Source organism: Lepisosteus platostomus, chromosome 4 (genome assembly GCF_059453375.1).
Source record: "Lepisosteus platostomus isolate fLepPlt1 chromosome 4, fLepPlt1.hap1, whole genome shotgun sequence".
NCBI classification, from domain to species: domain Eukaryota; kingdom Metazoa; phylum Chordata; class Actinopteri; order Semionotiformes; family Lepisosteidae; genus Lepisosteus; species Lepisosteus platostomus.
Genome location: NC_142614.1, coordinates 6,663,456 through 6,676,840, shown reverse-complemented (window position 1 = coordinate 6,676,840; position 13,385 = coordinate 6,663,456). Strand labels below are relative to the sequence as shown.

The 13,385-nt window shown below is 47.2% G+C and overlaps 1 protein-coding gene across 1 annotated transcript in view; it reads left to right on the top strand.

Moving 5' to 3' along the window:
* The first annotated feature begins 3,406 nt into the window (after window positions 1-3,406).
* Window positions 3,407-13,385, top strand: part of axl (AXL receptor tyrosine kinase) — a 42,289-nt gene continuing 32,310 nt past the window's right edge. Inside the window, exons 1-5 of the mRNA XM_088627891.1 lie at window positions 3,407-3,632; window positions 3,971-4,232; window positions 8,228-8,432; window positions 8,758-8,858; window positions 9,113-9,295. Coding sequence (XP_088484017.1) covers window positions 4,145-4,232; window positions 8,228-8,432; window positions 8,758-8,858; window positions 9,113-9,295 — 577 coding nt within the window. The 5' untranslated portion in view covers window positions 3,407-3,632; window positions 3,971-4,144. The remainder of the gene's footprint in view (window positions 3,633-3,970; window positions 4,233-8,227; window positions 8,433-8,757; window positions 8,859-9,112; window positions 9,296-13,385) is intronic.

Genomic DNA, 13,385 nt, shown 5'->3' with positions numbered 1-13,385 from the left:
AGGGGTGACCAGGGGCAGCTGCAGGGGGAGAGAAGGAGCTGGCATGCAGTATTGCTCGTTAACAGCAGGAGATGACGTCGTGAATGAATGTGATTTGGGACCGCTGAGGTTGACTGTGCTTGGCTGTGGTTGTGGTCCCTCCCCGACTTTGTAAACTCCATCAAATAGAATTTGTTCTGTTTTGAATGATCTAATTAAATAAAGGAATGAAATCAAAGTTATTACTAAGGGTGTTATTGTAGAGATTGTTGAGACCCTTAGCAAAAGTGATTGATGAGGTGTTGCATTAGGTTTTACTCGTAATTGCTATGTGCACTTTAACCCTCTCTGCGCTGTCTCATGGCCTTGGTGTCTGCCTGGTGGTTTTGGTTTCCTGGCAGCTGTAGCAGCAGGAGAGCCTGCGGTAGCTCTAGAAGCAGCAGCTGTAGTTACACCACTGGCAGTACCAGTAGGAGAGGCACTGGCAATGTAGTGGTAGCAGGATCGACAGGAGCATCAGTATCAGCAGTAATAATAATAATAATAATAATAATAAACTTTATTTTATATAGCGCCTTTAAAGGTGGCTTCTCAAAGCGCTTTACAGAATGAGAACTACAATAAATAAGAAGAATACACAAGATAAAACACAATTACAATACACAGAGGAGACCGTGGATGGTGGTACTAAGAGAAGCAGAGGAGTGAAGAATGGAACCAGTTCAGTAAAGGCTCTTCTAAAGAAGAAGGTTCTGAGTCTGGATTTGAAGGAGTTTAGAGAAGGTGACTCTCTGATATCCTTGGGCAGAGAGGTCCAGAGCTTGGCATAACAGGAGAAGGCCCTGTCACCCATACAATGTAGACAGGCTTGGGGGACAGATACTGTAGGAGACCAGAATTTGAAGAGCGGAGGTTGCGAGGTGGGGAGTAGGGCGATAATAGATCAGACAGGTACTGAGGTGCCAAGCCATGCAGAGCCTTGTAGGTGAGCATGAGGATTTTGAAGTCGACACGAAACTTGACAGGAAGCCAGTGCAGGATACAGTCCAGGATAGGAGTAATGTGATCACTTGCACTAGACCTGGTCAGGATTCTGGCTGACGATTTTTGGACATACTGTTGTTTGTTCAATGTGGATTTAGATATCCCAGCGAGTAGAGCATTACAGTCAATTTGAGAGAATACAAATGTGTTGATCAGCTTTTCAGCCACAGTTAGTGATAGCATAGGGTGTAGTCTAGCGATATTTCTGAGGTGAAAAAAAGACGTTTTGACAATATGTTGCACATGTGGGTCGAATGTTAAGCCAGAATCGAATATCACCCCAAGGTTTTTCAATTTAGACTGAAGCCCAAGAACGGTACCATCCACAGACAGGGTTACAGGATTGGCTTTACAAAGTTGATGCGGGGTGCCAATAAGCATCACTTCAGTCTTGTCACAGTTAAGATGAAGGAAATTTTGAGTCATCCAAGTACTAGTAATTGCAGGAGCCTCAGCAGTAGAAGTAACTTTTTTGCAGCAGTAGTAACTGTATATAGAGGCGCAGATCAATGGTTTGAGTTCTGTATCCATAAATGGAAACACAGAGGTTTGAATCCTTGAGAGTGTGCAGATGGGGTACAGCAGGGTACCTCACTTAGTGTGCATCTCTGAAATACCCAGCAGTATAAATACAGTAGGTACAAAAAGAAATATTAAGATGAATTGTATAAAGTCAGTACCCAGAAATAAATGAACAGAACTATCAAATCCTCATTAATATTATCACGTCTCTGTTTTTGGCAGCTATTTCTGTATCTTTGACCAGACTGGAGCGGAAGCCAACGGTAATTCCCAAATATGGCCACGAGGTGGAGCCATACACTAAGGGGACACCGCCAGCGGCGAGAGCTCGGAATTTCAAACTTCTCCCATTTCCGGTCTTTGGCGATACCCAGACTACTGTCTGTGTTCTTTACGATGGACGCGTGAATACGTGTGGTCCGATGATAATCGAATACTTTAGCCAATCGATGACCCCTATATTTATCCGACGCAAACAGAACCTTTACCAGTAAGAGTGCAAAGTGACGTTTTAACAGTCGACCCGGGCTGTGTGATAATAGGCTTTGCAGCAATCTAAAGCGCTACCAGCACTCGCATATCAGATAAACCCAGTAAACACAAATAAAGTCTGTTTTGATGGCCGTACAACAGATAGGATCCTGAATGCCTCGCTCTCCCCCCCGCCTGTCCTCACACACCCTCTCTCTCTCTCTTTCTCCCCATCAGAAGCCCGTCTCCCTCGTCCTCCCCGCCCTCCCTGAGCCCCAGTCCTCTATTGAGGAGACAATGGGGTCTTTCTCCTTCTTCAGCGCGTCTCCGTGTCGCGGACCCTGGGAACTCCGCGAAGCCTCTTAAAGAAACAGCACCCCCCCCGATGGGGGCTGGGGGTCTTCGGGCCAGCACGGCCCTCCTCACTTCACACACCCTGCGGATCAGACGGGCCTGCGGGCGTGACCTCCTGGCCTCCCCGGGGTCCGAGGAGGAGCACGGGGGGGTCGAGGTGGGGAGGGCGCGGCAGAGGTCCAGGTGTGATCCCAGTGTGATACCGCTCCAAGCACAGATGTTCCCTACCCCCACCCCTCTCTGTGCACAGAAGTGCCCTCTGTCTCATTCAGTGGTCAGTTGGAGACGGACAACCCCTTATCTTCTGGTTTAGCGCGTGACATCGCCGCCCCGCGGCCGCGGATCAATCCCGTCAGAAGCCCGCCGGGCTGTGACGTCACGCAGCCTCACGGCTCACACGGGCGACCGGAGACGGAGCCTTAATCGCTCTGTGCTGAAGTAAGGGTTTACTCAGCCAGCAAGCGCAATTACCCCCCAAAACTCCGCCGTTCCCCCCACCCACCCGCTCGTTCACACCTGAAACCCGGGGCACTGCCACGCGTGTGCGGACAGGGACAACTGGAAATTCCACTTTCTAAGGAGGAAAAAAAAATCACGAGAGACGAACTGCAAACTTCTGACTATTCCCAGGCGTAATGGCTGCCAGAATCCCCGGTCTTGGAGTCTGCAGTCCAGCGTAGGGAACACACAGAGCACACAACCACCTCATCCCTGACACCCAGACCCCTGGACAGACGGGTACACACAGCGCGCAAATTACAACTGAAAATGCTTCGCCATTACTAAAAATTACTGGTCATTACTAAAAAACCCAAGAGCACACTGTAAGCGTCTAAAACAACAACAACAACAACAACAACAACTCCTCTCTCGATGGAAAAGTGACACTGACTGTGAAGACTTAACATACTGTACTGTCGCTGTTCACTTACTCCGCGGCCAGGCCACGGGGATGGACAAGGCAGCGAGAGGGAGGGGGGCTCGATGGAGGGAGGGCGGAGGATGTGGGGAGAGAGGGTGGAGAGGGGCCGAGTGAAGGAATCTTGAGTTTTGTTTGAAGAAAAAACAAAGTCGAAAACAGGGAGAAGGGGGATGCGCGAGCGCTCGGGAGGCTGAGTCCGGCGAGGCGCGCGGGTCGGGTTGGGTCGGGTCGGGACCAGTCGGTTCGCCAGAAGTCTCCTGACTGAAGTCCACTTCCACTTTCACACGAGAAGAGCGAACTTTGTGTGCTGTGGTGTTGCTATTTTGACTGGACGTGCCCTGTGAGTTCCCGAAGACGCGGTCGCTGCCTTCGCCTCAGCGGAATACAGTGCAGTGGCTCTTGTTTTCATCAATGATCGCTATTCATTGTAGGATTAGTTTTAATTCCAGAATACTTTCGCTGGGGTGTTTTAAAACTTGATCCAAAAAGCAAACGACAGTCAACGGTGGCTCTTCAATATATATTTATTGGACTCTGAACAGTGACTTCGCTTTCGGGACTTATCGAAGTTTCAGTTTCAGAAGAACTGGTTTCAGTTGCGTCTTTAAACGAAAAATATTTTTTAAAGATAGATATATTCAGAAATAAAAAAAAATCCTCTGTCATATTTACTATTAGAAAGTAGCCTCGCCCGGGTCCGCAGGCTGCCTCAGGTCGGTGTCCCGGCCGGGAGTCATGCGGTGACACCCAGAGGAGCAGCCAGCGGAACCAGCTCGGGGGACCGCTGCAGGAGAGCCGGGGAGTCGGGGGAGACCGCATCCTTCCCAGGACAAGAAGGCGAGCGGAGCTGCGATGCTGCGGGACCTGTGCGGGGGCGCGGTGCTTCTGGCGCTGGTGCTCTCATCACTGTGGACACGGGGCGGCGCCGAAACGCAGAAGGGTGAGTGACCGCAACACAATACAGGTACAGAGAAAGTGAAATAACACTGGGAGGGCAACACTGCTTCTATTGCACCTGCACTGACACAGCACCACTGCTAATACTACACCTGCAATGACACAGCACCACTGCTAATATTGCACCTGCACTGACACAGCACCACTGCTAATACTGCTACAGCACTGACACAGCACCGCTGCTAATATTGCACCTGCACTGACACAGCACCACTGCTAATATTGCACCTGCACTGATACAGCACCACTGCTAATACTGCACCTGCACTGACACAGCACCGCTGCTAATACTGCTACAGCACTGACACAGCATCGCTGCTAATATTGCTACAGCACTGACACAGCACCGCTGCTAATATTGCTACAGCACTGACACAGCACCGCTGCTAATATTGCACCTGCACTGATACAGCACCACTGCTAATATTGCACCTGCACTGACACAGCACCACTGCTAATATTGCTACAGCACTGACACAGCACCGCTGCTAATATTGCACCTGCACTGACACAGCACCACTGCTAATATTGCACCTGCACTGACACAGCACCACTGCTAATATTGCACCTGCACTGATACAGCACCACTGCTAATACTGCACCTGCACTGACACAGCACCACTGCTAATACTGCACCTGCACTGACACAGCACCACTGCTAATACTGCTACAGCACTGACATTGATACACTGCCCAGAGCTGTGGCAGTGTACTTCACAGGTACTGTAGAAATCTAGACCACTGTGCAGGGGCTGTGTCATTATACTCCACGAGGACATAAGAATCTCGTGACTTGCGACTAGGATGTGTCAGAGCACTTCACATACACTATAAGAATCCAGATCAGTGCAACTCGTTGTGAGTGGGTGGTTGATTAATTGAAAATTTGAATGAGTCAGAAAGAGAGGGAGAAGGAGAAGAAGAGAGGTTTGTTATGGAAGGAATGAATCAGAGGTGATTTGAAGTTGAAAAATATTGTCAAGGGTCAGAGAAAGAACTGAATGAGAAAGGGGAGAAAGCAGAAGGAAAAGAGCTAGGCAAAGAAAAAGAAAGAGGAACCAGCTCTTGGAGAATGAGAGAAGAAGAGAAGAGAGCAGAGTTAGACGAGGAAGGAGATACTTGGAAAGGATCTTGAATCCTTGAATGACCGATTGGAGGAGGAATTCTCTGTGCACAGACTTATCTCAGGAAAGAGGCTGGAGCCAGGGAGAGACAGAGGAGGATGAGGGAGGCAGGGTGGTACTAATGCGTTTGAGCGGAAGTGTGCTTGGTGTTTTGGCAGAACCAATTCATTCTGTAACACCTACAGTGGGTCTGAATGTGATTGTAAACCGAAATGGATGAAGGAGAGAGAGACACTTTAAGGGATTCCCTTTAGTGTAAGAAGCTAGCTTCTGAGGTTGTAACACAGTATGTGTGTATAGATAGATAGATAATACTTTATTAATCCCGTAGGGAAATTGATGAAATTGAATTGAATTGATTATTGAATTGATGATTGTATTTATCAATGGATCAACCGCGGAATATCTGAATAATAAATAGCTCTGACTCTTTCACAGTATTGGACAGCTGAACCATCTAAAAAGAGTTCTAATTCAGCTTTGCATGTAAGAAGCCAGAGGTAGGTGCAAAAACAGCTCTTTTCCTATTATAAGGTCTCATCAGTGTAGTACAGGCGTACTATGCCCAGCAATATGACAGGTGTATATATGCACCTTACAAGAAATCCCTGAAAGGGTTATGGTGATTTTAACTGTAAACTGAAGTCACTATGACTCTTTGTATATAAGACCTTTAACATAAACAAAGCAGAATTGGATCACTAGATGGTTCTGCTGTCTAGCTCAATGAAACCATAAGAACTAATCCGTATATACTGTATCTGTCCAACAACTGTCTAGTAAAATGTGGGATACGAGGCACTTCCGTACAACGTGCCAGCACCCACTGTGCAAACAAAACTGTTTTTGCCCTTGTTTATAAAGACACTGGGTCTTTAAAACACCCCCAAAGTCAGTAACGCCTGAAAAGCATACGATGTTGTGATGTTTTCTCAATGGCAGTGAAGTTTTTTTTATAAACCAAATGGCTTTTTGTCCGTCTTAAAGCACCAAAAGTATTATTTTAAAATACTTTGTGAACATTCACTTGAATGCAGATGGCAGTAAACGAAAACAGAATGAGAGCAGATAATCCCCCACAAGGACAGAATACTAACACATACTGTACGTGGTGTGTGACAGTGTGTTGGTATGTGTGTATAACCTTGTGTGTCAGTGTGAGTGTGTGTTAGTGGTGTGTGATAGTGTGTTGGTATGTGTGTGTATAACCTTGTGTGTCAGTGTTAGTGGTGTGTGACAGTGTGTTTGTATGTGTGTGTGTGTTAGTGGTGTGTGATAGTGTGTTGGTATGTGTGTGTAGGACCTTGTGTGTCACTGTGCGTGTGCATGTCAGTATTTGTCACAGGGTATGTCCGTATGTGAGTCAGTGTGTGTGTGATAGTGTGTGTCAGGTCGGTACTCTGGGGGCATTCTTCACTATGACAACGGGATAGAACTGCACCCCAGACCATAGAGGTGAAGGGTGAGAGGTCAGGGTCTAATTCAAGACAAAGAGGAAGGGCCAGGCAGGGAGGGGGGCTGCTGATGGGCCTGAGAAAACTTCACTGAGACGCAAGACGGCCATAGCAAAAGGGACAAGCAAGAGTCAGGGAGCAAGGGTGGTGAAAAGGGAAGAAGAAAGGATGAGAAGGGAAAGAATGAGGGATTGAACAAGAGGATCAGTGACAGTGGAATAGGAAGAGACTGCAAGTGGAAGAGGGAGTGAGGGAGAGAGAGGAGAGTGTGCATACAGCAGTGTGCTGTGGGAGTGATGTTGGACACAGTCCTACACTCAGTGCTGGTGATGCAATACTCTGCAACACAGTCCACAACCTGTACATTTCTCACCATAGCAGACCAGTTTACATGTATGAAACACCAGAGAGACTTCAACACTGACACCGAGCATCTGCATTTACACACAGCACAACCCTGACACTGAACATCTGATTAACACTCAACCCAGACAATGAGCAATCTTCATTAACACACAACGCCAACAGTGAGCAATCTCCTCTAACACACAATACTGACAGTAAGCAGTCTGCATTAACACACAACACTGACCCTGAGCAATCTCCACTAGCACACAGCTGCATTATCACAAAGCACAGAGGGAGAGACATCCATATGTGAGTCTGTTACCTTGACCTGACATTCACTATCAGTGTGTTCACTCAGCAAAACAGCAAAACCGCTGGAGAAGGAAGAGGCCATTGTCTTTAGCATTTATCAGACTGCTTGTGGGCTCCAGTTTCTTTCCTGGGAGGTGCAGTAGAGATGACTTTCTGATATGACTGAGGAAGATGGTCGTGTTCATGATCATTAGCTTACAGAGGCTATCGTGGGCATCCTGTAATGCTTCCAGGATGTGTAACTATATTATGGGAACCCACAAAAGTGTATGGCGTCTCAGTCAATTCTGAGAATGTTTAAAAATAACTGTATGCGGATGCCTGTATATTAGTTTGTTATGGGGTCCTTGGCTTCTTACACTAATCCAGTTCTTTAACCTTTGCCCTGCTACTAGCTGCAATCCTAAACCTTTAACATCCTGTTAAATAGCTAAATCACATCACAGTTAAATAGAATAAACTGTGTACAAGACACCATTCAGTCAAGCACACATAAGTTCACCAGCACACATGCTGTAGGTGCCTGTCTGTGGACATTGCCAGTTCCACCGCTGTCTGGCCTCTCCAGGAGCTCTGAAGACACAGAGATGACGGTGTAAAATGACTCCTGTTTTGTAGGTCTTGCCAGCCAGGTGACAATCCCGGAATGTCCCTGTCCTGTCTGTTTTCCGGCCCTCTCCATGCTGCTGTGTCCGACGGGGTCTTTAGGTTGGTCTGACTGGCTGTGCTCTTGTGTGCAGGGTTGCAGTTTGTGCAGGACCCTGGTAATGTGACCTCATCCCTGGGGAAGCCAGTGAGTCTGCGCTGTGAACTGCAGGGAGAAGGGGTGCAGGATCCCCCCGATATTGTGTGGCAGAGAGACGGGACGCCCCTGGACCTCGCTGATACCAACCAGATGCACATGTCCATGAACGAGGACAGCTGGCTGGCTGTGAGCATGCTAAGGTGTGGTGAGCTCTGTCACTGCCTATCTAACTGCCTTCTTTATAAATCCATCCTAACTGCCTTCTAATTTCCTCTGTGTGGATTAACTCTTCTCTCCCAGTGCAGTGTGTGGATTAACTCTTCTCTCCCAGTGCAGTGTGTGGATTAACTCTTCTCTCCCAGTGCAGTGTGTGGATTAACTCTTCTCTCCCAGTGCAGTGTGTGGATTAACTCTTCTCTCCCAGTGGAGTGTGTGGATTAACTCTTCTCTCCCAGTGCAGTGTGTGGATTAACTCTTCTCTCTCAGAACAGAATATGCATATTAACCCAAACTCATCTTCCTCAGGATTGAAGAAGTGCATCTATCTGATATGGGGGTGTATCGCTGTGTGGTGACTGTAGGCGGGCAGGACACTGTCTCCATGGAGGGTCACATTGAGTTGGAGGGTAAGTCCTGCAATCTGTCCGTCTTTCCTGAAAAACGACAGGACTGAGAGCTTTGTTTCTCACCCACGTCTCTGTGTGTCTGTGTGCCTGTCTCTCTTTTTGTTTGTGGGTTTGTCTGCCCAACTATCAGGTCAGAATGAACCATACCTAGCCATCACCTGAACTCTGATTTGAATGATCCTCTCTTCATGGTCTCTTCTTCCTCCCCTCCTCCACTCCTCTTTCTTACTCTTCTCCCGTTCATTCTCTTTCAGGCCTCCCTCACTTCTCTGAGGAGCCCCAGGACAAGACAGTGGCTGCCAATCACAGTTTCAGCCTGGTGTGTCGGGCCCACGGCCCCCCAGAGCCCGTCCATGTCATCTGGCTGCAGGATGGGGCGCCCCTCAACAAACTGGATCAGCCCCTCGCCCTCTCTCCCTCCACACTGACTCTCTCAGGTACCGTCTCACTCTCTCCCTCAGTGTGTATGTTTATATTTTTCAGTTTTTCAGTCTGGCAAGCAGATGGTATGATGGCCTCCATATCCTGCTATCTGTATATCAGAATATCACTATATCACTGTCAGTACAGCAGTGTGCCAGTATGTCACTGTGTCAGTGCAGCAGTGTACCAGTATATCACTGTGTCAGTGCATCAGTGCGCCAGTATATCACTGTGTCAGTACAGCAGTGTGGCAGTATATCACTGGTCAGTACAGCAGTGTGCCAGTATGTCACTGTGTGAGTGCATCAGTGTGCCAGTATGTCACTGTGTGAGTGCATCAGTGTGCCAGTATGTCACTGTGTCAGTACAGCAGTGTGCCAGTATATCACTGTGTCAGTACAGCAGGGTGCCAGTATATCACTGTGTCAGTACAGCAGTGTGCCAGTATATCACAGTGTGAGTGCATCAGTGTGGCAGTATGTCACTGTGTCAGTACAGCAGTGTACCAGTATATCACAGTGTGAGTGCATCAGTGTGGCAGTATGTCACTGTGTCAGTACAGCAGTGTGCCAGTATATCACTGTGTCAGTACAGCAGTGTGCCAGTATATCACAGTGTGAGTGCATCAGTGTGGCAGTATGTCACTGTGTCAGTACAGCAGTGTGCCAGTATATCACAGTGTGAGTGCATCAGTGTGGCAGTATGTCACTGTGTCAGTACAGAAGTGTGCCAGTATATCACAGTGTCAGTACAGCAGTACAGCAGGGTGCCAGTATATCACTGTGTCAGTACAGCAGTGTGCCAGTATATCACAGTGTGAGTGCATCAGTGTGGCAGTATGTCACTGTGTCAGTACAGCAGTGTACCAGTATATCACAGTGTGAGTGCATCAGTGTGGCAGTATGTCACTGTGTCAGTACAGCAGTGTGCCAGTATATCACTGTGTCAGTACAGCAGTGTGCCAGTATATCACAGTGTGAGTGCATCAGTGTGGCAGTATGTCACTGTGTCAGTACAGCAGTGTGCCAGTATATCACAGTGTGAGTGCATCAGTGTGGCAGTATGTCACTGTGTCAGTACAGCAGTGTGCCAGTATGTCACTGTGTCAGTACAGCAGTGTGCCAGTATATCACAGTGTGAGTGCATCAGTGTGGCAGTATGTCACTGTGTCAGTACAGCAGTGTGCCAGTATATCACTGTGTCAGTACAGCAGTGTGCCAGTATATCACAGTGTGAGTGCATCAGTGTGGCAGTATGTCACTGTGTCAGTACAGCAGTGTGCCAGTATATCACAGTGTGAGTGCATCAGTGTGGCAGTATGTCACTGTGTCAGTACAGAAGTGTGCCAGTATATCACTGTGTCAGTACAGCAGTACAGCAGGGTGCCAGTATATCACCGTGTCAGTATAGCAGTGTACCAGTATATCACTGTGTCGGTGCATTGGTGTGCCAGTATGTCACTGTGTCAGTATGGCAGTGTGCCAGTAAATCACTGTCTCAGTAGAGACTGAGCCAGTATATCACTGTGTCAGTACGGCAGTGTGCCAGTATGTCACTGTGTAGTGCAGTGCGCTAATACATTACTGTGCAAGTACATCAGTATAATTGTGTGTCAGTACAGCACACCGTATAACAGAAAGACTTACGTATCTTTTGAAGTTGGTTTAAAAAAACTAAAAATATCATACTGTAATCTCAATAGCTTTGCATGGAGCAAATTCATATCTGTCATAATTCATTTAAGCCCAGAAAACACAAGGTTCACATTTATTTACAGCCCTGTAGGTAGCAGTTTGTAAATTCTTCCTTGGCAGGGATTATGCCAAGAGTAGTGTGTATAGTACTGAATGTCTTCCATATGTTACCTCCTTTTATAGCCCTGAGAAGCAGGAAGCCTTCTGAGGCTCTTATATAGCTCCAAGGCTCCCACCGCACTTCCAAAGAGTAGAGTGTTATTGTAGATTTGTTTGTGTTGGATTTCATTTAAAGACATTTCTAGAGGTCTGGATAAACGTGACCCCTGCATTTTCTGGAATTCAATTAATTTTTTATGACAAATACGACTCTGTAGCTGTATTATAATTCCAGTAGAACATTTTTTAAGCAAGGCACATTATCCAATCTGTAAATCCTCTTGAATGATTGTATTTTGTTCCGGTTTCTTTGGGGGGTATGAATAAATCGGAGGACACTGTCATTCCACTCAAGAGGCAGGAATGTTAGCAGCTGGAGAGGAGGCAGGGGGCTGGGGCTCTGTTGTTATTTGAATTTGAATCGAGACCACAGAGCCTGTCAGGTATTTCCTCTGCCTCTCTAACTCAAACGGTGGCACGAGACTGCAGGGGTGACTCAGGGTGCAGGCGTCCAGACAAAGAGGGTAAACAGCCCGGAGATCAAAGCTGTCAGCCCCCTCTGTCGCAGATGCTGCGGGCTAAGTCAAGGAGGGACAGAACTCAGTCACGGCTTGAGGGCTGGAGCACAGTTAGTCACCGGGGAGGAATGTGTGGCGTTCTGGCTTAGTGAGAGTCTCCAGGAGCCACAGCCTCGCTTAAGACATGCAACTGTTAGCAACTAATTGGAGCAGACACTTAGGCCCACCAAGAAACACCAGGAAGATCACAAAACAAAAGAAGACCATTCCGCCTTTCTTGTTCATTTGGTTGCCAGCAGATTAACGACTTTAAAAAAACCACCCTCATGCTGTTTCTTAAAGAATCTCAAGAGCTCAGTTTTAATAGCTCGCAGGAGTCTTCTTCAACACCCCAACAACTTTGTGTGTAAAGACGTTTCTCCTGGTTTCCGTCTGGATCCTGATTCTATGCCTGTACTGTTTTGTTCCCTCTGTCTGTCCAAATATGACCGTCCATGTTCGGACCAGGAATTACTCTGGTTGTTTTTCTTAGTGCTGCTTGTAGAGCAGCAACCCCTTGCATACAGCATGGCGATCAGACCTGAAGGCATCATTCCATGGAACTGGGGCTTTGCATAATTATAAATAATAAAAACGTTGCTTCTGTTAAAGTCTTTAGGGGAATTCTATGAATGAAAGTGGAATGTGTTGTAATTGCTTTCTTACGTCATGCTTTCAGTATGAACTTTGAAGGAAATCCTGTATTACTTCATACCTAATTGTGGTTACTCTTCAGAAAGTTTTGCTAAAACCACTTCTGTCTAGAAAGGCTTTAAAGACCTGGGTAAAGGCATGGACTCCTGTACCCACTCAGGAGAGAACGAGACAGATCCCACCTGCCAGATACACCCATCACTTGCCACACTGAGCAGCGGCCACAGCACTGCTCAGCCAAGAGATTCACTGAAACCAATTTAACTGCATGATTAATTAGCTGTTTGTTTAGTCTGTGTTAAATCGTTTTAGTTGAATAATTTTAAATGAGCACGGTATTAAACAGTTAATTCATAAATCAGGGGACCAGATACGAGTCCTGAAAATCCCCAAATCCATTAACACAAATCAACCCAGTGGACATGGGAACAGGAGGCACTTTACACAAAGGGTTGCGGATGCATGGAACAAGTTACCTATTTATGCTGTCAAAGATGATGTCAAACATTGCTCGGCTTAATTAGCTACTAGTAATCAAACAAGCTAGCTGGGCCAAAAGGTGGCATGTTGTTGTGCCTTTCATACATTCTTGAAGAGCAGTAGCTTACAAGGCCAGTGCTACATTACAGTATTCCTTGTGCAGAAAAGACACCAAGGCAGAACGAACACAAGTCCCAGAGCCCGCCAGTGGCAACAGCTGGCCCAGTCCAGGCCACTGTCCAGTGGAAACCTCACTGCCAGCCAGCATGGCCGATCACTGTTCCCACATCTGTGTCAAGCTGGTTGTTGGAAGTCCTTCCACTTGCTATGCGCCAAAGTTAGAAGTGAAAGAAACAGCAGGATGTCTGGGGATGTGAAACAGGCAGTCTCGGCACTCTGAGTTATTCTAACGCCTGGGGGAAGGCGAGTGTGTTGAAATATGTTTACAGCCCAGGTCTGCGTTGCACGGAGCTAACCTCAGGGGAAAACCTGGCTCAGGTCAACACAGTACAATGTGATACAACTCAGCACAACATGTATTGCAAAGAACAACGGAAAGC